Raw genomic sequence first — 24802 nt, forward strand, 5'->3', positions numbered from 1 at the left:
TTTAAAAACAGAGTTTACAAAGTACTTTGCAGACAAAGCAGCAAAAGCAAAGCAATAAAATAACCGTAAGCTAAGCAACGAGGCCAAACAAAGGAAAACTAAGGTAAGCGCTAAACCGTCATGAAACAGCTCAATAGATGAAACATAAAAACAATTAATACGATCAAAAATAAACTAAGAAATAAAATACATACAATAAATGAATACAATTCATATAATAAAACAATTTTGTAAAATAAATAATATATAAATAATAAATTAGAGAAGTAAAGCAATAGCATCAGATGAAGCCAGTCTATAATAATGGGTTTTAAGAAGTGATTTAAAAGAGATAACTGATTCTGCGAGTATTATTTCCTCAGGCAGGTTTTTCCAAAGCTGAGGGGCGCTGATGGCAAAAACACAAAGGATTTCTTTCCAGGTCAGTGTGAGAGAGGATTGGTTTGATTTTGGAAACGGTTTTGATATGAAGGAAGCAGGACTGGACAGCTTTTGTGATATAAGGTTTGAGGGTTTAATCTGAAACAAAGTATTCCTAAATGTATGGCTGTGGACTTTATGTTAACAGACAGGGGACCAGGGCACTTTCAATGGGACTGAGAAGGTTTGGAGGACTAAATTATGTTGTTTCCTGATTTTGAGTTATTGAGTTGAAGAAAAAGTTGTGCCATCCAACAGTTGATACCACTGACACATTTTAAAACAGCAGCTAGGTATATCACACCATATGCACATGTCTATTTGAGACAAGCAGCCACTTTGACAAAGACTCCTATTGTCATTATACACATTGTCTACAGACACAGTTTCCTTGGTTCACCTACTAATGGGTGATGTATTATTTTTACAGCAGGTAGCAGGTCCAGAGTTCAGTTTGAACTGTTGCAACAGGTCATAAATAAACAGTCAGAGTGAAAGCAAAAGTGCAATAAAAGGACACAGAAGTTTATTCTCAAAGTATTGGAGAAGCTGCTTTGATTGGCTTGATTTTACTTAATGGAGCAGTGTTTAGGATTAAGTGGCCTCTGAAAAATAAAGATACAAATAAAGAACAGAGCATGTTCTTTCTCTGTTCTTTTACAAACATAATGCTGACATCTGTGTGCATGTTTCTCTCCCAAGTACATTTTGTTTACCCTACAGTGACCCTGATATTATTTATCAATACAAAAACTAATTTAATATATGTCATATATAACAGTTTTAGGCTTAAATGCACATAGCTGCAGATGTAGAACATTGTGCATGCAGTCTAAAACTCTAAAAACGTTCATTTGAGTTTAATGGAAAGGAGTAATAAAGTCATAACTCATGTTATCTATTTACAGAGGGGGTGGGGTGAAAGTCGATTGGTTTAATCGATTTTATGCTGAACTATGACCGTACAGTTTACTTTTACTTAGGTGAGGCGACTCTCTAACACACACGCAACGGGTAAGCAGGATTTTATATTAAACACTTGTGTTTTAATAAATTATTCTCGTGACATTTTTCACCATGCCATTATTGTATTAATTTACAGCCTGTTTCTAGATTGTAAGTCAAAGAGCAAACATCTTCTGCAATCTTTTCTAATACATGTCTACGTTGCTCATAACTTAAAATGAGGTTGGCGTCTGTTGTTGTTAATATGTATGTTAATATGAAACTGCATTTTGAAAAGCAAAAGTGATTTACAAAAAAAGAAAATGAACGAATGACTGCATAAAAAAAAAAAAAAAAAAAATGCATGGCTTAATACACTGAGCCAAAGTGTAGATAAGAATAAAGGAAAAAATGTATTTAAAAAACAAAGACTAAAGAAGGATTTTAATGTAAAATCTGTTTTTTAGTGAGTGGTTGGTGTTTCCACTTATTTAACCGCTTCAAAATCCATTTGGTCCAAGCTAACCTCTGATAAGTGTCATGTTAAACCGCCTGTAATATTTGAGGAACAAATAGAATATGAATTCACATTGATTTATTACAGTATACTACAAATAGCATATTACAGTATTACATCCACAGATATATATTTGATTTTTGTTTTTTTGTCAGAGCATTTTATTCATTGATCGCTGCCGGGATGTAATGAGAATTACCAGCCCTCCTTTAATAGGATCGTTAAAACAGCAAAACCCCAGTGTGGTCCCTTAAAGTCTACATTATTTGCCTCATAAGACCTCTCACTATCTCAGATATTTTAGACTTAATTGGTCTCAAGTTTAACAGTGGAACTTTTTTTCATTTTCAGAACTTGAGGATGATTCACATCCAGGACAGACTACTCTTGGAACCTCAGCTCAGTCACTTCCGTGCTCTGGCCATGCATCGCTGTGTTGTACTCCTTCTTCTAGTACACTGTTGTGGAGGTACATTACACACGCAGCTTAGAGTTTAGATATAGTTTCATTAAAAAAACAAAACATATTGTAACATAATGCTCATGTGAGTCCAGAGAACTACAAACATACCCTATACAATACTTTTTACAAGCCAAAAGAACATGCTTTAGCTCAGTTCAATACATTTAGTGGTTTTAAATAACGGAAAATTCAATGGTGCTGTAATTTCTAAATGTTGCTACAGTGGCCACTGTTCACCAAAATTCTGATATATACTTGAAGTCTAACTTGAACATAGTGGTGTTAAAGCAGAAAATATGCTATGGTTGCTTTGATAATATATCAATGTGGTTTTTTCACCTTCAGGTCAGCCTCAGGTGATTGGTCAGCCAATAGTGGCAATGGTTGGTGATGACATCATTCTGCCATGTTACCTGGAAACTGCTGTGGATGCCACTGTCCTGACCGTGGAGTGGGCGAGACCTGACCTGGAACCCAGATTTGTCCTTTTGAGAAGAGACGGTGTGCTGATTCAGCACGAGGATAATCCATTGTACGTGGGGAGAAAATCACTGTCCACCAACAAACTGAAGCGTGGAGACATTTCAATGACACTCTCTGAAGTAAAACTCTCTGACGCGGGAACTTACAGATGCTTTGTTCCTGAATCTGGTACAGAATCTTTCGTTGAGCTAATTGTAGGTAAGTTGAATCCATTGAGCATTTAAAAAACAATAATCGTCCAGGAAATGTATAAAATGCATTACGTTGACATAAGTGACAGTTATGACAGTCAGGGATTATAATGTACTACTGAAATGTGAACAAAAAAACTGTTGGCCAACCAGAATGACACTTAAGCTGTCCAGAGTATTTGGGCCAGGAGGTGACTAAAGGAACTTTTGAACAGACCTAATGGGCCTTGATTGCCAAGAAGAGTTCCTTTGTTGACCACAGGGGCAGAGTTTCCCACATGACTGCATTTATCCATCCAGTGTGGCACTTGGGCCAACTAGGTTGACTGGAGGGGCATTTGACCCAACCAGTCCAGCTCTTGGACCAACAAGAGGGGTTTCGGCAAAACAGAATGGCTGACCAGAAGAGCACTTTTGCCATCTGGGGTGATTAGAAAGGCATGACTGGAATTACCAGTTGGACACTTGGATGGACAAACCACAAGGACCCTAATAATAATGCCCAGAGGGGCTTTTGGCCCACTTGAGGGCATTTAGGCAAACCAGTGGACACTTGATCTGAGCAGAATGGCACTTGTCGACAACAGAGGTGACTAGACGGACATTTTGACTAACAAAAGAGAAGTTCTTGGGATGATGATAGACCCATTTTGGCCCACCAGGAGGGCATTGACCAAAGGCACTTTTGGGTCTACTTTATGTCAGAGTGCCATGGGGAAGCACTCTGACTTCTTCTTTTGGAAATAAATATATTTACATATATATAAATAAGTGTCTCAATAGGGTATAAACGTGGTTCAAACATTTTCAAAAAGGGAATTTTAAGAAAAAACTCAAAAGGGCAAATATGTATCCTCACTAAGACGTATTTTTCCACCCACATTGACAGTGCTGTATTTCCATTCTTGTGGTAACTTTACATTCAAACTGTTTTTGAAATTCTTCTCTTTGTTAGGTTCTGTCTCCTCACCTGAAATAGATATTTACAAAGCCAGCAATGGATTTCTGTTAGAGTGTAAATGTAATGGCTGGTATCCAGAGCCGGAGGTGTTGTGGCTGGACGCTGAGGGAAACCTCCTCTCTGCTGGACCTACAGAGACAGTCAGAGGTCCTGATGACCTCTATACTGTCAGCAGCAGAGTGACTGTGGAGAAGAGACACAGCAACAGCTTCACCTGTAGAGTCCAACAGAAGAACACCAACCAGACCAGAGAGACACACATCAGTCTATCAGGTAGAATACATATTTTTGAGTCATTGGTGTCATCAGTTTTTTAGTTACAGACAGTTGTAGGCTGTAACTAAGAGTCAGTCTAGTTATCTTAACACTGTTAACAGTATGTTATGTGTTTTCTATTTTCAGCTGATCTCTTTAAGGCCCAGTCTAGTTCTGCTATTCGCATTTCCATCTGCTTGGCTGTGTGCATCGTGGCTGTTGTTGCAGTTGTAGTTGCTCTGTGGAAATGGGGACAAAACAAAAGTAAGTTTGGAATTCATTGTTCTTCTTTTAAAGCCTTTTTTTTCATCTCTTGCATGGTTATTTTACATTTATTATGTTAAGAGTGTCGGGCTAAAGAGGGATGAGAACCACTTGATGCGATCTGATCCTCTGTGTCATCCAGTGCAAATGTTGAACATACAAACTGTTGGTATTATACCGCTGATACCAAGGCCCCTCGTCGTCTTCAAATTAAAAGTATCAGTCCGGAGCACAGTTGTTCCTCAGACTCACAGGCTAAGCTAACATCTATAACTATTAGTTGATTTGGACGTCAAGTTTCATGCAAAAATAAAACTTGCTTGTTCCTAAATTAGAGGGTTTTTTTATCTTTTTTTATGGTTTTTGTTGGTGACCACACACATAATCATAGCACAAAGCTAGAAGAAAACAGTTCCGTTACATTCATGGTTTAGTGATGATTATTATTTCTTATGGTAGTCGTTAACACAGATTAAAGTCAGTTGACTGGATTAATTCCCCCCTAAATAGTTTATGACTCCATTATCCTGCCATCTGAAGCAGAAGTATTTTAGTTGAGTTAGTTAGTTTTACTGCTATACTTCACATCACAGCACTTTTTCTGCTTAAAACGTAAAACAGGCTCTAACTTCAAACTTAACAAGCGTCTCTTGTATTTACATAGAAACCACGGACCCCAGCACAGAACTTCAGCTTCTGATGGAGGGAGATGAAGACAGACAGAAGCCCAGGACCGAAAGAGAGAAAATTGTGTTTCTGGACAAGACCAAAGTAAAACTTGAAGAGGACTTACAGAACAATGAGGGAGAACTGCAACATGTACAACAGGTGATAACAACGCTGATGGACCAGAAGAAAGATCTGAAGAACCAGAGAGAGAAACTCACCTCACAACAGCAGGAGAACAAGACAAAGATAGAAGAGTACAAGAAGAAGAAAACCCCAAAAACAGACAAAGACAACAAAATGAGGAAGCGTGAAATAACCCTACATAATCTGGAGAAGAGGGAGAACGAACACAAGGAACTGTTACAGAACACAGAGAAACTACTGGAGTCAACAGAGGAGATGATTAATAAAATGACAGAAAGGAAAGGGAAACTAGAGAGAGATAAGGAAAAACTAAATAAACTCCTGAAAGAGACTGAAAGAGAGAGAGAGGAGATTGAGAAGAAACTTCAGTCCGAGCAGTCTGAGAGAGAAGAGGAAATAAATCATCCAATGATGACGGCATGAACATTTATAATATTGTATATGTTCATTTTTGATCTCTAGTCATTCAGTAATTTACCTGGTTGCTGAATGAACTTGAAATTCAGTTTAAAGCTCCAAGTGTGTTCATTCTATAGAACTTTTATCTCACCATTGTGTTGCATGGTGTTTGCTTGTTTTAAATACATTGTGCTATAATTATCCTTTTCTTTATTCGTTGTCAATTCTATGAAGCTGTACTTCCCTGACATAAACAATACTTTGTATATTATGTGTGATTAAATAATCAAGTATCATTTAAGGTTCATTATGTCAGCACTTACTGAGATCAGAGTTAACTCTGCTCTCTGGCCATGAGATCAGCTCACAGACATCTGATGATCTGCTTTCCAAAAAAACATTTTTTTAGTCTTAGTTACTGATGTTTTATAGTTGAGAAATACTGATTTTTTTTTTTGTGTGTTTATATAATAACTGTTCTATTTTTAAAGAAACTATTGAATAAACCTTTATTATGACTACTGTGTAAAACTTATATTTTCTTTGACAAGACGATCTCATAACTGTGAAATCTTCTCTAGCTCTTTAATCTAATGAAGGCTGCCATGTTTGTCTGTGTTGCTCAGAGTTGGACTGATTTCGATACGATTAACACTCTGCAACAATGGAACAAGTTGAATATTAGACTTATCCTTTCAGCTGAAGCAATACATAGTTAAACTCCAAAAAAGGCTATGAGTAATAACACCACAGCAATGACTGATTCTTAATTGTACTTTGCTAATGTGCTCATACAGGATGGAGAGATAGAAGTATCAGAATAAATATGAATCCGGTCCTAACATAAAGGACATTTACATGAGCTTATGATCTTTGCTACCGTATCATATAAACTACTGGAGGGATGCCAAATGCTGCAAGGCATGAAGACACATTTACTACTTTATTATCTAAGTGAACAAAGTCATTCATTAACTCTGTACTGAGTATCCTCATTTACTCTTGTCTTTTGTTCAGTCACAAAGTGTCGGCATGAGACAATGTGTCAATGTGTTATATGTGCTTTTAGAAATCTAATTGGTTGTTTGATTGCATAATAGTCTGTGCTAACGTGCATCTTTTGTGTATTTAGTGTGTTGCAATTACACTTAAAGTATTCAGATTGGCACTCTGATTACGGAACTAAAATTGTCCAGCTGCATGAGGTCATATCACTGTTTTCAAACAAGCGATTCGATCTAGAAATACAGGGAATCAGTCCAGCAAAACACTAATAGATCATGTCATCATTTGGTGGAAATATCACATCAATTAATCTGATTTAAAATGGGAATTGAGATTTTCACAAAGTGCTGCAGCAGACTGACCATGAAACAGAACAGTCATCATGACCTTCCTTTGCCTTGCACCGCAGATGGATTCTTGCAATATGTGGGATTAAATATCACATAATTAATCAATTTTGTCAGGCTTCAAATAATGCGTTTTTTGTCCGGTAAGCCAGAGCACTGACCAATCAGCTTCCTGTGAGGAGCTACAGGCAGCTAGGGGCGGGGCTTAGGTGTGTGTGAGACGACATCGAGGGCTCCTAAAGAGGTTAGCATAGATGCTACAGTAGCATCAGTTCCATCAGAACTTGAGAGTATATGTTCATTGAAAGAAAAGCAAAGAATGACACTGAAAGTTTTTTCTCCCAATAAAACATGTTCTCTCTTCTCCTGACTCTCTTCAGTAAGAGTTTGACTGACAGATGGTTCATCCAATCACCTGGGTGTATCTTTGTGAAAGGGCCTGCCCTTTTCCCAACGGTTTCCAATGACAGCTTTCTAAGATTGGCGTCAATGAGCCCTTCCTACCATCTGGGATTAAAGTCCATGATTTTATAATAAACTATCATTCAGCCGTCCGTCTTCTGTGCTGAGATAACATACTGACTCCTGCAGGTATGAGATATTTTATGAATACGGTTAATATCTTCTATGCTTTAAAATTAAAGTTTACCTACATTTCAACTAAAACAAAGGAATAGAATGGAAACAACTTTTAAAAGCTCGGGAACTTTAAATAATGTGAACATAGTTTCTTTAAAGCCTTTTTAACAAAGTGCTGATGCCATGTTTTTTTTTTCTGGAGAAGAAAGACGGCAATCTACAAATCAGTGAAAAGAAGCTGACATATTTTATTCACTGTAAATTTGCCAATTGGTCTGACTTTGATGATTTAAAGTGTAAGCACAGACAACTTCACAAATTTTAATCTGTACGAACACGAAAGTGAAGGATGATCAGCAAGGGAGTGAAGAAAGCACCAAACCCGCTTGTACAAAATGATTGTTCCCGATAGAGACCTCAAAGAGTAACGTCATCAGCGTTTATCGTGTTTAAATTAATGAAGTATTACAGGCAGGCCTGTAAAAAAGACAATTTGAAAAGGTAGATTGACAAATTGTACCAATTTCAGAGCTCCATGATGTTTAATCTGAAGGATGAACAATCCCCAAAACGTCGACCCTTGACCTTCAGTGTTTTGGTTTTCCATCACGCTGCTGTCCTGCTTCTGCTGATAAACTGCTGTAAAGGTAACTTACATCTTCATTCATTTTGTGATTAAAGTTTAAAGGCTGCCTGTCAATCATGGTAAGGGTTAGTGTTGTCGCAGCTTGTTGTTGAATTACATTATAAAGCAGATGAGACTAAGTTTAGTTATAAAATACCATCATTTCTTCCTCAGGTCAGTCTCAGGTAATCAGCCCACGTCTGCCAATAGTAGCAGTAGCTGGTGATGACATCATTTTGCCATGTCACATCAAACCTGCCATGGATGTTGCTTTCACGACTGTGGAGTGGACGAGACCTGACCTGAAACCCAGATTTGTCCATGTGTGGCGTTCTGGTCAAGAACTTCTAGATGATCAGCATCCATTGTACAAGGGAAGAACTTCACTGTTCACCAACAAACTGAAGTCAGGAGACATTTCACTACAACTCTCCAAAGTGAAACAGTCTGATAAGGGAACATACAGGTGCTTTGTTCCCATGTTGAATAAAGACTCTACTGTTGAGCTTGTCTTTGGTAAGTGGGCATTTAATTTGTACATCTATTCATCCACAGAGAGGTTAACCCCACACTGTATCTCCTGAGAGGGGCCAGTAGTGAGTAGGGAAACATTGAGCGACCGTCTTCTTAGTTTTAGGCGATGCTGACTGTCACTTTCACTAGATTAAATGACAAATGTTGTGGTCAAGGCAGAGATGCTCACATGTCATCTCTTGCAAGTCCAACTTAAGTGTCTTATGGTTGTAACGAGCGTTCTGTCATCGGCTGCAAACCAGCCGGTCTCCTTAGAACACTGCAGAGCTATTTCCATGGAATTAAAAGCATGTAGGCAACTGTATCATCATCGATCCTTTATCTATAAGGATGAGCATTCAAAAATATCTGTTACATATTTTTCAACAACAATTATGTATACTCCGAGATTGGTCCTCACCTGTCTAATGGGCACTTGACTGACAAAAAGGGTAATAGATGCCCACAGTGGCAATTTTGCCCAACAGAATGGCACGTTTGCCAACCATAGTGGTACTTAGTCAACCAAAAGGGTATTTGAACTAACCAGTTGGGCCATTGGACTGACAAAAGGGGTACTTGGACAAACCAGAAGGTTGTTTGGATTGACCACAGGGGAAATTAGGCCAACCTCAGCAGCATTTGGGCGAACCAGAAGGATTCTTGTCCTGACAAAAAGGGTACTGTACTCGGGCCAAGCAGAAGGCATTGGGGCCGACTAGAGGGGTACTTTGGGAAACCACAGAGGTACCTGTATCACTCACAGGGGCATTTCAATCCAGCTGACCAGAGGAGCAATTGGGCAAACTGGGGTGATTAGACTGACAAGGTTGACACTTGGATTAACAACAGCGATACTTGGGACAACCATAGGGGCACCCGGAATGAACATAGGACATAGCCATTTTTGCATTTGGGCCAACTACGGGGAATTTGAGCTGAGCAGAATGGCACTTTGGTAAAAGAGACAAACTGAGGTGACCATAATGACATTTGGAGTGACCAGACGAGTACTTGGGGTGACGAAAGGGTCATCTTGGCCCACCAGAAGGATATTTAGTCCAACCAAAGGGGAAATTGGACCAACACAAGGGGCATTTGCGCAAACTTCTGGGTCAGGCTGTCATTGTTGAGCCTGTTGGCCATTACTTCAGGGTAAAACAATAATTATTGAAATGTTGTATAAGTATGTAGATATAATGATTAAAAAAAGTTTTCATCAACATTTTTTTTTACTGCTTAGCTCAAACCGGCCAACATTCTTGTGCCAACTTTACATTCCAACAATTTTTTGAAATTTCTATTCTCCATTAGGTTCTGTCTCCTCACCTGAAATAGACATTTACAAAGCCAGCAATGGATTTCTGTTAGAGTGTAAATGTAATGGCTGGTATCCAGAGCCTGAGGTGTTGTGGCTGGACGCTGAGGGAAACCTCCTCTCTGCTGGACCTACAGAGACAGTCAGAGGTCCTGATGACCTCTATACTGTCAGCAGCAGAGTGACTGTGGAGAAGAGACACAGCAACAGCTTCACCTGTAGAGTCCAACAGAAGAACACCAACCAGACCAGAGAGACACACATCAGTCTATCAGGTAGAATACATATTTTTGAGTCATTGGTGTCATCAGTTTTTTAGTTACAGACAGTTGTAGGCTGTAACTAAGAGTCAGTCTAGTTATCTTAACACTGTTAACAGTATGTTTTGTGTTTTCTATTTTCAGCTGATCTCTTTAAGGCCCAGTCTAGTTCTGCTATTCGCATTTCCATCTGCTTGGCTGTGTGCATCGTGGCTGTTGTTGCAGTTGTAGTTGCTCTGTGGAAATGGGGACGAAACAAAAGTAAGTTTGGAATTCATTGTTCTTCTTTTAAAGCCTTTTTTTTACATCTCTTGCATGGTTATTTTACATTTATTATGTTAAGAGTGTCGGGCTAAAGAGGGATGAGAACCACTTGATGCGATCTGATCCTCTGTGTCATCCAGTGCAAATGTTGAACATACAAACTGTTGGTATTATACCGCTGATACCAAGGCCACACACATAATCATAGCACAAAGCTAGAAGAAAACAGTTCCTTTACATTCATGGTTTAGTGATGATTATTATTTGTAATGGTAGTCGTTAACACAGATTAAAGTAAATTGACTGGATTAATTCTCCCCTAAATAGTTTATGACTCCATTATCCTGCCATCTGAAGCAGAAGTATTTTAGTTGAGTTAGTTAGTTTTACTGCTATACTTCACATCACAGCACTTTTTCTGCTTAAAACGTAAAACAGGCTCTAACTTCAAACTTAACAAGCGTCTCTTGTATTTACATAGAAACCACGGACCCCAGCACAGAACTTCAGCTTCTGATGGAGGGAGATGAAGACAGACAGAAGCCCAGGACCGAAAGAGAGAAAATTGTGTTTCTGGACAAGACCAAAGTAAAACTTGAAGAGGACTTACAGAACAATGAGGGAGAACTGCAACATGTACAACAGGTGATAACAACGCTGATGGACCAGAAGAAAGATCTGAAGAACCAGAGAGAGAAACTCACCTCACAACAGCAGGAGAACAAGACAAAGATAGAAGAGTACAAGAAGAAGAAAACCCCAAAAACAGACAAAGACAACAAAATGAGGAAGCGTGAAATAACCCTACATAATCTGGAGAAGAGGGAGAACGAACACAAGGAACTGTTACAGAACACAGAGAAACTACTGGAGTCAACAGAGGAGATGATTAATAAAATGACAGAAAGGAAAGGGAAACTAGAGAGAGATAAGGAAAAACTAAATAAACTCCTGAAAGAGACTGAAAGAGAGAGAGAGGAGATTGAGAAGAAACTTCAGTCCGAGCAGTCTGAGAGAGAAGAGGAAATAAATCATCCAATGATGACGGCATGAACATTTATAATATTGTATATGTTCATTTTTGATCTCTAGTCATTCAGTAATTTACCTGGTTGCTGAATGAACTTGAAATTCAGTTTAAAGCTCCAAGTGTGTTCATTCTATAGAACTTTTATCTCACCATTGTGTTGCATGGTGTTTGCTTGTTTTAAATACATTGTGCTATAATTATAATTATATTATAATTATCCTTTTCTTTATTCGTTGTCAATTCTATGAAGCTGTACTTCCCTGACATAAACAATACTTTGTATATTATGTGTGATTAAATAATCAAGTATCATTTAAGGTTCATTATGTCAGCACTTACTGAGATCAGAGTTAACTCTGCTCTCTGGCCATGAGATCAGCTCACAGACATCTGATGATCTGCTTTCCAAAAAAACATTTTTTTAGTCTTAGTTACTGATGTTTTATAGTTGAGAAATACTGATTTTTTTTTTTTTTTTGTGTGTTTATATAATAACTGTTCTATTTTTAAAGAAACTATTGAATAAACCTTTATTATGACTACTGTGTAAAACTTATATTTTCTTTGACAAGACGATCTCATAACTGTGAAATCTTCTCTAGCTCTTTAATCTAATGAAGGCTGCCATGTTTGTCTGTGTTGCTCAGAGTTGGACTGATTTCGATACGATTAACACTCTGCAACAATGGAACAAGTTGAATATTAGACTTATCCTTTCAGCTGAAGCAATACATAGTTAAACTCCAAAAAAGGCTATGAGTAATAACACCACAGCAATGACTGATTCTTAATTGTACTTTGCTAATGTGCTCATACAGGATGGAGAGATAGAAGTATCAGAATAAATATGAATCCGGTCCTAACATAAAGGACATTTACATGAGCTTATGATCTTTGCTACCGTATCATATAAACTACTGGAGGGATGCCAAATGCTGCAAGGCATGAAGACACATTTACTACTTTATTATCTAAGTGAACAAAGTCATTCATTAACTCTGTACTGAGTATCCTCATTTACTCTTGTCTTTTGTTCAGTCACAAAGTGTCGGCATGAGACAATGTGTCAATGTGTTATATGTGCTTTTAGAAATCTAATTGGTTGTTTGATTGCATAATAGTCTGTGCTAACGTGCATCTTTTGTGTATTTAGTGTGTTGCAATTACACTTAAAGTATTCAGATTGGCACTCTGATTACGGAACTAAAATTGTCCAGCTGCATGAGGTCATATCACTGTTTTCAAACAAGCGATTCGATCTAGAAATACAGGGAATCAGTCCAGCAAAACACTAATAGATCATGTCATCATTTGGTGGAAATATCACATCAATTAATCTGATTTAAAATGGGAATTGAGATTTTCACAAAGTGCTGCAGCAGACTGACCATGAAACAGAACAGTCATCATGACCTTCCTTTGCCTTGCACCGCAGATGGATTCTTGCAATATGTGGGATTAAATATCACATAATTAATCAATTTTGTCAGGCTTCAAATAATGCGTTTTTTGTCCGGTAAGCCAGAGCACTGACCAATCAGCTTCCTGTGAGGAGCTACAGGCAGCTAGGGGCGGGGCTTAGGTGTGTGCGAGACGACATCGAGGGCTCCTAAAGAGGTTAGCATAGATGCTACAGTAGCATCAGTTCCATCAGAACTTGAGAGTATATGTTCATTGAAAGAAAAGCAAAGAATGACACTGAAAGTTTTTTCTCCCAATAAAACATGTTCTCTCTTCTCCTGACTCTCTTCAGTAAGAGTTTGACTGACAGATGGTTCATCCAATCACCTGGGTGTATCTTTGTGAAAGGGCCTGCCCTTTTCCCAACGGTTTCCAATGACAGCTTTCTAAGATTGGCGTCAATGAGCCCTTCCTACCATCTGGGATTAAAGTCCATGATTTTATAATAAACTATCATTCAGCCGTCCGTCTTCTGTGCTGAGATAACATACTGACTCCTGCAGGTATGAGATATTTTATGAATACGGTTAATATCTTCTATGCTTTAAAATTAAAGTTTACCTACATTTCAACTAAAACAAAGGAATAGAATGGAAACAACTTTTAAAAGCTCGGGAACTTTAAATAATGTGAACATAGTTTCTTTAAAGCCTTTTTAACAAAGTGCTGATGCCATGTTTTTTTTTTCTGGAGAAGAAAGACGGCAATCTACAAATCAGTGAAAAGAAGCTGACATATTTTATTCACTGTAAATTTGCCAATTGGTCTGACTTTGATGATTTAAAGTGTAAGCACAGACAACTTCACAAATTTTAATCTGTACGAACACGAAAGTGAAGGATGATCAGCAAGGGAGTGAAGAAAGCACCAAACCCGCTTGTACAAAATGATTGTTCCCGATAGAGACCTCAAAGAGTAACGTCATCAGCGTTTATCGTGTTTAAATTAATGAAGTATTACAGGCAGGCCTGTAAAAAAGACAATTTGAAAAGGTAGATTGACAAATTGTACCAATTTCAGAGCTCCATGATGTTTAATCTGAAGGATGAACAATCCCCAAAACGTCGACCCTTGACCTTCAGTGTTTTGGTTTTCCATCACGCTGCTGTCCTGCTTCTGCTGATAAACTGCTGTAAAGGTAACTTACATCTTCATTCATTTTGTGATTAAAGTTTAAAGGCTGCCTGTCAATCATGGTAAGGGTTAGTGTTGTCGCAGCTTGTTTTGGGGAAACACAAATCACACACACAAACTTGTATGAATTACATTATAAAGCAGATGAGACTAAGTTTAGTTATAAAATACCATCATTTCTTCCTCAGGTCAGTCTCAGGTAATCAGCCCACGTCTGCCAATAGTAGCAGTAGCTGGTGATGACATCATTTTGCCATGTCACATCAAACCTGCCATGGATGTTGCTTTCACGACTGTGGAGTGGACGAGACCTGACCTGAAACCCAGATTTGTCCATGTGTGGCGTTCTGGTCAAGAACTTCTAGATGATCAGCATCCATTGTACAAGGGAAGAACTTCACTGTTCACCAACAAACTGAAGTCAGGAGACATTTCACTACAACTCTCCAAAGTGAAACAGTCTGATAAGGGAACATACAGGTGCTTTGTTCCCATGTTGAATAAAGACTCTACTGTTGAGCTTGTCTTTGGTAAGTGGGCATTTAATTTGTACATCTATTCATCCACAGAGAGGTTAACCCCACACTGTATCTCCTGAGAGGGGCCAGTAGTGAGTAGGGAAACATTGAGCGACCGTCTTCTTAGTTTTAGGCGATGCTGACTGTCACTTTCACTAGATTAAATGACAAATGTTGTGGTCAAGGCAGAGATGCTCACATGTCATCTCTTGCAAGTCCAACTTAAGTGTCTTATGGTTGTAACGAGCGTTCTGTCATCGGCTGCAAACCAGCCGGTCTCCTTAGAACACTGCAGAGCTATTTCCATGGAATTAAAAGCATGTAGGCAACTGTATCATCATCGATCCTTTATCTATAAGGATGAGCATTCAAAAATATCTGTTACATATTTTTCAACAACAATTATGTATACTCCGAGATTGGTCCTCACCTGTCTAATGGGCACTTGACTGACAAAAAGGGTAATAGATGCCCACAGTGGCAATTTTGCCCAACAGAATGGCACGTTTGCCAACCATAGTGGTACTTAGTCAACCAAAAGGGCATTTGAACTAACCAGTTGGGCCATTGGACTGACAAAAGGGGTACTTGGACAAACCAGAAGGTTGTTTGGATTGACCACAGGGGAAATTAGGCCAACCTCAGCAGCATTTGGGCGAACCAGAAGGATTCTTGTCCTGACAAAAGGGTACTGTACTCGGGCCAAGCAGAAGGCATTGGGGCCGACTAGAGGGGTACTTTGGGAAACCACAGAGGTACCTGTATCACTCACAGGGGCATTTCAATCCAGCTGACCAGAGGAGCAATTGGGCAAACTGGGGTGATTAGACTGACAAGGTTGACACCTGGATTAACAACAGCGATACTTGGGACAACCATAGGGGCACCCGGAATGAACATAGGACATAGCCATTTTTGCATTTGGGCCAACTACGGGGAATTTGAGCTGAGCAGAATGGCACTTTGGTAAAAGAGACAAACTGAGGTGACCATAATGACATTTGGAGTGACCAGACGAGTACTTGGGGTGACGAAAGGGTCATCTTGGCCCACCAGAAGGATATTTAGTCCAACCAAAGGGGAAATTGGACCAACACAAGGGGCATTTGCGCAAACTTCTGGGTCAGGCTGTCATTGTTGAGCCTGTTGGCCATTACTTCAGGGTAAAACAATAATTATTGAAATGTTGTATAAGTATGTAGATATAATGATTAAAAAAAGTTTTCATCAACATTTCTTTTTACTGCTTAGCTCAAACCGGCCAACATTCTTATGCCAACTTTACATTCCAACAATTTTTGAAATTTCTATTCTCCATTAGGTTCTGTCTCCTCACCTGAAATAGATATTTACAAAGCCAGCAATGGATTTCTGTTAGAGTGTAAATGTAATGGCTGGTATATAGAGCCGGAGGTGTTGTGGCTGGACGCTGAGGGAAACCTCCTCTCTGCTGGACCTACAGAGACAGTCAGAGGTCCTGATGACCTCTATACTGTCAGCAGCAGAGTGACTGTGGAGAAGAGACACAGCAACAGCTTCACCTGTAGAGTCCAACAGAAGAACACCAACCAGACCAGAGAGACACACATCAGTCTATCAGGTAGAATACATATTTTTGAGTCATTGGTGTCATCAGTTTTTTAGTTACAGACAGTTGTAGGCTGTAACTAAGAGTCAGTCTAGTTATCTTAACACTGTTAACAGTATGTTTTGTGTTTTCTATTTTCAGCTGATCTCTTTAAGGCCCAGTCTAGTTCTGCTATTCGCATTTCCATCTGCTTGGCTGTGTGCATCGTGGCTGTTGTTGCAGTTGTAGTTGCTCTGTGGAAATGGGGACGAAACAAAAGTAAGTTTGGAATTCATTGTTCTTCTTTTAAAGCCTTTTTTTTTTACATCTCTTGCATGGTTATTTTACATTTATTAAGTTAAGAGTGTCGGGCTAAAGAGGGATGAGAACCACTTGATGCGATCTGATCCTCTGTGTCATCCAGTGCAAATGTTGAACATACAAACTGTTGGTATTATACCGCTGATACCAAGGCCCCTCGTCGTCTTCAAATTAAAAGTATCAGTCCGGAGCACAGTTGTTCCTTATGAGGGGCCGCCTGGGACAGAATTCATACTTGGTCTTACACACACTATTATACTCTCTCACATACACTATTATACTCTCTCACATACACTTATATACTCTCTCACATACACTAATATACTCTCTCACATACACTATTATACTCTCTCACATACACTTATATACTCTCTCACATACACTAATATACTCTCTCACATACACCACTATACTCTCTCACATACACCACTATACTCTCTCACATACACTACTATTCTCTCTCACATACACTACTAAACTCTCTCACATACACGACTATACACTCTCATACTTACATGTAAAAGGACTTTAATAGTTTGAATGAAACGGAAGTGAGTTTGAATGAAACGGAAGTGAGTTTGAATGAAACGGAAGTGAGTTTGAATGAAACGGACGTGAGTTTGAATGAAACGGAAGTGAGTTTGAATGAAACGGAAGTGAGTTTGATTCCTCGGTTCCTGATGGGGTGGGCCGCCTGTCAATCATAGTGGCACTGGCCCACATTGGTCCATATGCGGCTCCGCTCCCGGGACTCTCTAAATCGACGCCACTTCGACCTGGGCGGGACTTTACGTCCTACGTCACTCGCTATGGGTGTGCATGTGTGCGCATAGCCGTCACTCGCGATGGGTGTGCATGTGTGCGCATAGCCGTCACTCGCGATGGGTGTGCATGTGAGAAAGGTTTTGGCTTTAGTGTCTATGGGTTGGTAATAACGGTTCTGATGATTTTTCTGATGGAAAAGTGGTCTTTTATTTCCATAATCTTTGTTCAGTGAACGCATAAACCCGTTTGTTAGTTAGCTTCTGTGAGTCTCTCTCTATCCATCGCGAGTGCAAAAGTGGCGCAGTATTTTGACCGCCAGAACAGAAGCTGCCGCTTCTTCTGTCAGCCAATCAGGAACTGAGGAATCAAACTCCCTTCCGTTTCATTCAAACTTACTTCCGTTTCATTCAAACTCACGTCCGTTTCATTCAAACTTACTTCCGTTTCATTCAAACTCTCTTACATACACTACTATACTCTCTTACATACACTACTATACTCTCTTACATACACTACTATACTCTCTTACATACACTACTATACTACTATACTCTCTTACATACACTACTATACTCTCTTGCATACACTACTATACTCTCTTACACATACTACTATACTCTCTTACATACACTACTATACTATACTCTCTTACATACACTACTATACTCTCTTACATACACTACTACTACACTACTATACTCTTTACATACACTACTATACTCTCTTACATACACTACTATACTCTCTTACATACACTACTATACTCTCATACTTACATGTAAAAGGAGTTTAATAGTGTGTGTGTATGAGTATAGTGGTGTATATGCGAGATTATAATAGTGTGTGTAAGACCAAGTATGAATTCTGTCCCAGGCGGCCCCCCATAGTTCCTCAGACTCACAGGCTAAGCTAACATCTATAACTATTAGTTGATTTGGACGTCAAGTTTCATGCAAAAATAAAACTTGCTTGTTCCTAAATTAGAGGGGTTTTTTTATCTTTTTTTATGGTTTTTGTTGGTGACCACACACATAATCATAGCACAAAGCTAGAAGAAAACAGTTCCTTTACATTCATGGTTTAGTGATGATTATTATTTGTAATGGTAGTCGTTAACACAGATTAAAGTAAATTGACTGGATTAATTCTCCCCTAAATAGTTTATGACTCCATTATCCTGCCATCTGAAGCAGAAGTATTTTAGTTGAGTTAGTTAGTTTTACTGCTATACTTCACATCACAGCACTTTTTCTTTGCTTAAAAAATCTTTTTCTCATCAAAACAGGCTCTAACTTCAAACTTAACAAGCGTCTCTTGTATTTACATAGAAACCACGGACCCCAGCACAGAACTTCAGCTTCTGATGGAGGGAGATGAAGACAGACAGAAGCCCAGGACCGAAAGAGAGAAAATTGTGTTTCTGGACAAGACCAAAGTAAAACTTGAAGAGGACTTACAGAACAATGAGGGAGAACTGCAACATGTACAACAGGTGATAACAACGCTGATGGACCAGAAGAAAGATCTGAAGAACCAGAGAGAGAAACTCACCTCACAACAGCAGGAGAACAAGACAAAGATAGAAGAGTACAAGAAGAAGAAAACCCCAAAAACAGACAAAGACAACACAATGAGGAAGCGTGAAATAACCCTACATAATCTGGAGAAGAGGGAGAACGAACACAAGGAACTGTTACAGAACACAGAGAAACTACTGGAGTCAACAGAGGAGATGATTAATAAAATGACAGAAAGGAAAGGGAAACTAGAGAGAGATAAGGAAAAACTAAATAAACTCCTGAAAGAGACTGAAAGAGAGAGAGGAGATTGAGAAGAAACTTCAGTCCGAGCAGTCTGAGAGAGAAGAGGAAATGATTTATTTCCTAAATCATCCAATGATGACGGCATGAACATTTATAATATTGTATATGTTCATTTTTGATCTCTAATCATTCAGTAATTTACCTGGTTGCTGAATGAACTTGAAATTCAGTTTAATACTCCAAGTGTGTCTCATGTCATCGGTTTAATAAATCTACCTGACTATTCCAAAAAAGATGGGATCACAGTGAATTTTGGTCTTTGTCAGTCTATTTTGGCAATACATACAACAATGCTCCGATAACCCACTGCTTGAATGTGTTAGCTCTAAATACATTTTTTGGGGGAAATATTTGAAAAATTTTTGTTGTGTGATGAAATAATCCATACAAATTTATTGAAGCAGTAGCTCCCCACAGGTCGTTGTATGTTCGGATGCTTTTATATAATGTTCATCAAAGTTATAAATATACAACTATTTTAATATTTTTTTAATTAATGAATACTGCAGCATAATAAATAAATAAAATAAGTTGGTCCAACATATTGATACTTGGTCAGACTCCTGGGCGTCACTTACCAAAACTAAAACGCTTCAATACCAGCAAAGAACAAGTGCTGAACAATGTGAATTCAAACAAAAACACTCAATTACTTAATTTATTATGTAATCATTTTCAAAGGAAGTAATAGATGTATGCACAAGATTGTTATAACCTTACACTCTCATGGTTTTATTACTTGCTGATTCTTACAATATGAGCCTTTATTAAATTTAAATCATTTATTTATGTGCATTTATTACATTATGAGCAGTTATACATCATGAGTTGTTTCAAAGGTCAATGAGAATTGGATCATAACTGAAAAGTGCATATAAAAAACTTTTTTGCAGTTGCAGCTGCTTATGTTTTGTAGGTGAAAAAGGTTAACTTTTGGTGTCTCTGCTGTCACAACTTGCCTTTTTACAATGTTTGTAATGAATTGAATGAGTACAACTTCATGATTATGAAACAAATATCAAATTACTCTACCAATGTCCTAATTTTATTTCTGAATCTTTATTTCTTTATTCGATACAAAAACAGTAAAGAAGAGGACACAAAAATGGACCTTTCCAGCAGTGTTGATATAACGTCTTCCATATAACAGACTGTGGAGGGACATCCCAGCTAATGCTTGAAGAATAACTCATCTGGTTAAACCACCTACATTTTATTTTATTTATGTAAATAATGACTCCCCAAAAACAGGTTCAGATTCTATACTCACACCATTTGTTGTTGTCGCTAGAGAGCGTGTGGTCCTTTAATCATTTTTTTGTTTAGTTTGCGTCTATGCAGCTTAAATTATCACCAGCATCTGCAGTCTCTAAAACAAAACAGAACAAGATACACAGCACGCCTTTTTCAAAATAGGTCAAGCATCTATCTGTGGTTTAGATTGTTTTCTGCTTGTGACAAAGTGTGCTAAAATAGACTGACACAGAAATGTGAAACCTAAAGAAGGCTGACACATTAGTTCCTCAAAGTTGGACTGAAATGTACAAAAGAAACGTTCAAATAACAAGTACTCAAGCCATTGACTGCAACTCTGTACTTTTTTTTTTGTATTCAGTTTTGCACATATGAGTGGCTATCAGTTATTTCTGTGTGACTCTGAGTTTCCCACAGTGAAGGAGTCCCAGCAGCAGCAGCAGCAGAGCCACCATCACTATGGTGAACACAGTCCTTAAGACGAGGTACACATGGCAGGAGTGGTCTGAGGAGGGACGAGTCTCTCTGTGAGCTTCTGCAAAGACACAGAAGTAGGTGTTACAATTAACTGAGTTTTTCTCTAATGTAGAACGAATTCTTTGATAAAGTCACTTGTAATGCAAATACTTCTGCAAAAGAAGCCATTTTTTCTAAAACATGTTTCCTTTAACGTTATGAAAGTAGCATCTTCAATTGTTAAAGCAAGAATGATAATAAAGGATTCAGTCATTGTTCGTTTAGATAAATTATCTGCCAGCTGTTTTGTTTTGTTCTTTTGTTTGCAGATGATACTCATATATTTTCTTCCAACAGAAAGGAAAGGTCATTAACTTCAACACCATATAGAACAATAAATAAAATCATATATCATACTGGGTTTGATTGTTTAAAGTTTTGCTCATTGTTGAAATGAATTACTTTGTTAGGGTTAGTAATTAATAATACATGTTCACATAAATAATGTGCTTTTGGATCAAACCATTTCAGAAGAAGCAATCATGTAAGTAGTGAACATATTAATATGGCTTTTTTTCAAGATATATGTTGAATTACAGAACACTTTTTTGTTTACTCAGTAATTAAATCCTTTTTAAATAGCCGGAGTACAACAGGGTTGTGTACACACTATACACAACTAGAAAAAAAACAGCTTTGAACATATTTGTATTTCTTACAATTGTTTGTTAAGATTTTACATTGTAATCTAAAAAACACTTTGTACATTCAAAACTACAACATCAGTTGTTTAAAAAGACCTTTAAAACCTAATTTAGATTTTCTCTTATAGAATAGCTGCAGGATAAGCTGTTTTGGTTATTAATCATTTTGCTGTGACTTTTAATATTTTTTTATTAATCTAATATCGTGCATAACAACCAAACAATAATTCAAACCTCTGTTATGTCTCACCTCTGACAGCCAGCCAGCTCTGCACTGATTCTCCAAACTCAGAGATGCTGCATCTGTAAAGTCCTTGGTTAGCTTTAGAAACAGCGAGCATGGTCATCTCTCCTGTGGAGCCGGTGCCGATGGGGAAATCATCTCTGTAGAAATCAGCTCTGAGGGCAGAAGAGGTCGTTTTGCTTCTGCAGATCAGAGTCACAGTGTCTCCCTCCATCACCGGGACCACAGGACTCTCCAGGATCACATCCCCAGCTAAAGAAATTTATGAAAAAATATGTTTGATATGGGTTTTTATAGAACTCGGTGATAAGTCATTGAACAGCAAGAAAGTTAATGTGCAGGGGAGTTGTGAAAGTTTAGGAATACACTGTGAAAAAGTGAATTATAGCCTTTTTTTAACACACCATCAGACAATGCCTCACAGAGAACATACAGACCTGGCTTTAGCTGATAAAAAGTGAGCATTTCTACTTCATATTTTACTATTTAATTAGCAATTTTGTTGTTGCTTCTTTCAGCCCTTTTACTAGAAATGATGTTTTGCTGTTCATTTTCTGTAACATACAAGGGCATTTATCTTTACTGTTCATATATTTTACAAAATTAAAAGGTACATATTTTTGAGATGAGTTCTCTGCAGATATGTTTAATCAATGAGTCCATTACCAGTGATTGTGATGTTGATGGCGTTGCTTCTCTCCTCTCGGGTCTCACACCAGTATTCTCCACTGTCGGTTAAATAAACGTGTTTGATGGCGCAGACGGAGGCTGGTGTCGTCACCCAGCTACTCACGCACTCCTCTCTTCCTATCTTCTTCGTCTTCCTCATAACAGTCCATCCCGCTTTGGTGTTCAAACCCTCACAGTTAATAGAGATGGAGCTGTATTCAAAGAGCTGCAGTTTGCTTGGAACAATCAGAGCATCTAAGGCAAAAATACAGATTGGGAAATATTAACTTCTTTAATTTATATATTTATATTTTGGAGGACAATACAGATCTTCTGACATTTAGCAATACAAACATATAACTTACAATGACATGATTGATTTAACTTTTTATTAAATGAAGGACATTGTATGATATTAATATATGACATTAAAATGTAAATATTTTTTGTTTCATTATAGACAGTTGACTGACTGTTACATACAACTTTCCTGAGCATTAGTAAGGTGAACTCTTGCAACCGGCAGCATCAGAACGTTCATCACTGCAGAGATGAAGGAAGAGAACTGAGTTCCAGACACAGATGTTTGTGTTTAGTCACATGTCTACAAGGAAATAAAAAAAATAATAATTCTATACCCTGTTAGTAAACTAAATCCTTTTTACTCATTTTTTGTTGTTGCTAAATGTCCCATAAAGACAGACTCAGTACTCACTCAGTGTGATGCAGAGAGCTGTGACCTCCATGTCGTGTTGCTGCAGACTTTCTGATATCAGACTGAAGTACAGTGAGATGTAATGAAGGCAGGAACCTCCCCTTCATGATGGGCTCTGTGTTAATATCTGCTCTTAAATCCCTGTTTTATGAAATCATTAATGAATCGTGACATATGCAAGGGACTAAAAGTCAGGATACATTACATTTACATTACATTACATTACATTACAGTCATTTAGCAGACGCTTTTATCCAAAGCGACTTACAGGAAGTGTATTCAACATAGGTATTCAAGAGAACTACTAGTCACCAGAAGTCATAAGTGCATCTCCTTTCTTAAACAAGCATCTTAAAGCATAAACCAGAGCAAAAGTATAGTGCAGAGGCAAATTACTACGAATACAATAAGTGCAACAAACTGATACGAATACAATAAGTGCTACGAGGAAGGCTCAGGGTAGTACTTCATGAAGAGGTGAGGTTAAAGATGGGCAGTGACTCTGCTGTCCTGAGGTCAGTGGGGAGTTCATTCCTCCACTGAGGGGTCAGGACAGAAAGAAGCTGTGACCGGGTGGATCGGCTGCAGGGACCTCTGAGCGACGGGGCAACCAATCACCCCGAGGCAGCAGAGAGGAGTGGTGGGGGGGTGTAGGGCTTCATGGCCTGGAGATAGGAAGGAGCTGTTCCTCTCACTGCCCTGTAGGCAGCCCAGAGTCTGTAACTGGATGCTCCTACAGGGAGCCAGTGTAGAGAACGGAGAAGGGAAGTTGTGTGGGAGAACTTGGGGCGATTGAACACCAGACGTGCTGCAGCTTTCTGGACGAGCTCCAGAGGTCTGATGGCCGACGCCGGGGCTCCAGTAGTGAGTTGCAGTAGTCCAGGCGGGAGATGACCAGAGCCTGTAGAGCACCTGCACCGTCTCCTCAGGGAGGAAGGGGCGAATCCTCCTGATGTTGTAGAGGAGGAATCTGCAGGAGCGTGTGACCGATGCAATGTTTGCTGAGAACGACAGTTGGTCGTCCAGGGTCACACCCAGATTCCTCACAGTCCGAGTTGGCGTCACCACGGCATCATCAATGGTGATGGACAGGTCTCGGTGCGGGCAGCCCTTCCCCGGGAGGAACAGTAGCTCGGTTTTGTCCAGGTTGAGCTTCAGGTGGTGTGTCGCCATCCACCTCGAGATGTCAGCCAAGCACGCAGCAGTGCGTGCCTCCGATACCTTGGCCTCTGTTGCTTTAATCTTGACAATCTGTTTATTTATGGAAGTGCAATACTTATAGTTAACAGTCACAGTTTTCTGTATGTAGGAGGTTAACCGGCCTTAGAGGTGATTTATTTCCTCATTTTTTTCTGCCATAATTAATTTAAATTTAATTTGTATAGCTCAATATCACAAATCACACTTTATCATCTGTACAGCATGCAACGTCCTCTTTCCTCGGACCCTCACATCAGAAACATAACTTACTAAGAGTTCTACTAATAATAACGGCAGCATGGGTATTATATAATGACGG

The 24802-nt window shown here is 38.7% G+C and overlaps 4 protein-coding genes across 4 annotated transcripts; 3 read left to right on the forward strand and 1 right to left on the reverse strand.

Moving 5' to 3' along the window:
* Positions 1-1412: 1412 nt before the first annotated feature.
* LOC129093694 (butyrophilin subfamily 3 member A2-like) lies at positions 1413-6143 on the forward strand. The gene is made up of 6 exons (XM_054601784.1): positions 1413-1434; positions 2234-2351; positions 2691-3026; positions 3975-4253; positions 4383-4499; positions 5164-6143. Exons 2-6 carry the CDS (start codon positions 2243-2245, stop codon positions 5733-5735), a joined length of 1413 nt encoding a protein of 470 aa, XP_054457759.1. The 5' UTR covers positions 1413-1434; positions 2234-2242; the 3' UTR covers positions 5736-6143.
* A 1489-nt stretch (positions 6144-7632) lies between these two features.
* On the forward strand, positions 7633-12107 carry LOC129093709 (butyrophilin subfamily 3 member A2-like). Its single transcript, XM_054601802.1, has 6 exons — positions 7633-7654; positions 8172-8289; positions 8442-8783; positions 10095-10373; positions 10503-10619; positions 11104-12107. The coding sequence occupies exons 2-6, from the start codon at positions 8178-8180 to the stop codon at positions 11673-11675; spliced, it is 1422 nt and encodes a 473-aa protein (XP_054457777.1). The 5' UTR covers positions 7633-7654; positions 8172-8177; the 3' UTR covers positions 11676-12107.
* Positions 12108-14139: 2032 nt separating this feature from the next.
* LOC129093812 (butyrophilin subfamily 3 member A2-like) lies at positions 14140-20422 on the forward strand. Its single transcript, XM_054601935.1, has 6 exons — positions 14140-14251; positions 14436-14777; positions 16087-16365; positions 16495-16611; positions 18747-19137; positions 20392-20422. Exons 1-6 carry the CDS (start codon positions 14140-14142, stop codon positions 20420-20422), a joined length of 1272 nt encoding a protein of 423 aa, XP_054457910.1.
* A 459-nt stretch (positions 20423-20881) lies between these two features.
* LOC129093813 (Fc receptor-like protein 5) lies at positions 20882-23314 on the reverse strand. The gene is made up of 5 exons (XM_054601936.1): positions 23284-23314; positions 23052-23111; positions 22566-22823; positions 21906-22151; positions 20882-21030 (listed from the first exon to the last, which is right to left on the reverse strand). Exons 1-5 carry the CDS (start codon positions 23312-23314, stop codon positions 20882-20884), a joined length of 744 nt encoding a protein of 247 aa, XP_054457911.1.
* Between the last annotated feature and the right edge of the window lie 1488 nt (positions 23315-24802).

This window comes from Anoplopoma fimbria, chromosome 7, assembly GCF_027596085.1.
Source record: "Anoplopoma fimbria isolate UVic2021 breed Golden Eagle Sablefish chromosome 7, Afim_UVic_2022, whole genome shotgun sequence".
NCBI lineage: Eukaryota > Metazoa > Chordata > Actinopteri > Perciformes > Anoplopomatidae > Anoplopoma > Anoplopoma fimbria.

Excerpts from the sequence above, each read along its gene's own strand:
- LOC129093694 (XM_054601784.1), top strand. The coding sequence starts at position 2,243 with ATGATTCACATCCAGGACAGACTACTCTTGGAACCTCAGCTCAGTCAC. Across the intron at positions 3,027-3,974 it reads TTTCGTTGAGCTAATTGTAG|GTTCTGTCTCCTCACCTGAA; the intron begins GTAAGTTGAATC and ends TCTCTTTGTTAG. Across the intron at positions 4,254-4,382 it reads GACACACATCAGTCTATCAG|CTGATCTCTTTAAGGCCCAG; the intron begins GTAGAATACATA and ends TTCTATTTTCAG.
- LOC129093709 (XM_054601802.1), top strand. The coding sequence starts at position 8,178 with ATGATGTTTAATCTGAAGGATGAACAATCCCCAAAACGTCGACCCTTG. Across the intron at positions 10,374-10,502 it reads GACACACATCAGTCTATCAG|CTGATCTCTTTAAGGCCCAG; the intron begins GTAGAATACATA and ends TTCTATTTTCAG. Across the intron at positions 10,620-11,103 it reads GAAATGGGGACGAAACAAAA|AAACCACGGACCCCAGCACA; the intron begins GTAAGTTTGGAA and ends GTATTTACATAG.
- LOC129093812 (XM_054601935.1), top strand. The coding sequence starts at position 14,140 with ATGATGTTTAATCTGAAGGATGAACAATCCCCAAAACGTCGACCCTTG. Across the intron at positions 16,612-18,746 it reads GAAATGGGGACGAAACAAAA|AAACCACGGACCCCAGCACA; the intron begins GTAAGTTTGGAA and ends GTATTTACATAG. Across the intron at positions 19,138-20,391 it reads AACACAGAGAAACTACTGGA|ACTGTGGAGGGACATCCCAG; the intron begins GTCAACAGAGGA and ends TCCATATAACAG.
- LOC129093813 (XM_054601936.1), bottom strand. The coding sequence starts at position 23,314 with ATGGAGGTCACAGCTCTCTGCATCACACTGA. Across the intron at positions 22,824-23,051 it reads TACTAATGCTCAGGAAAGTT|ATGCTCTGATTGTTCCAAGC; the intron begins GTATGTAACAGT and ends TTTTTGCCTTAG. Across the intron at positions 22,152-22,565 it reads CATCAACATCACAATCACTG|CTGGGGATGTGATCCTGGAG; the intron begins GTAATGGACTCA and ends AAATTTCTTTAG.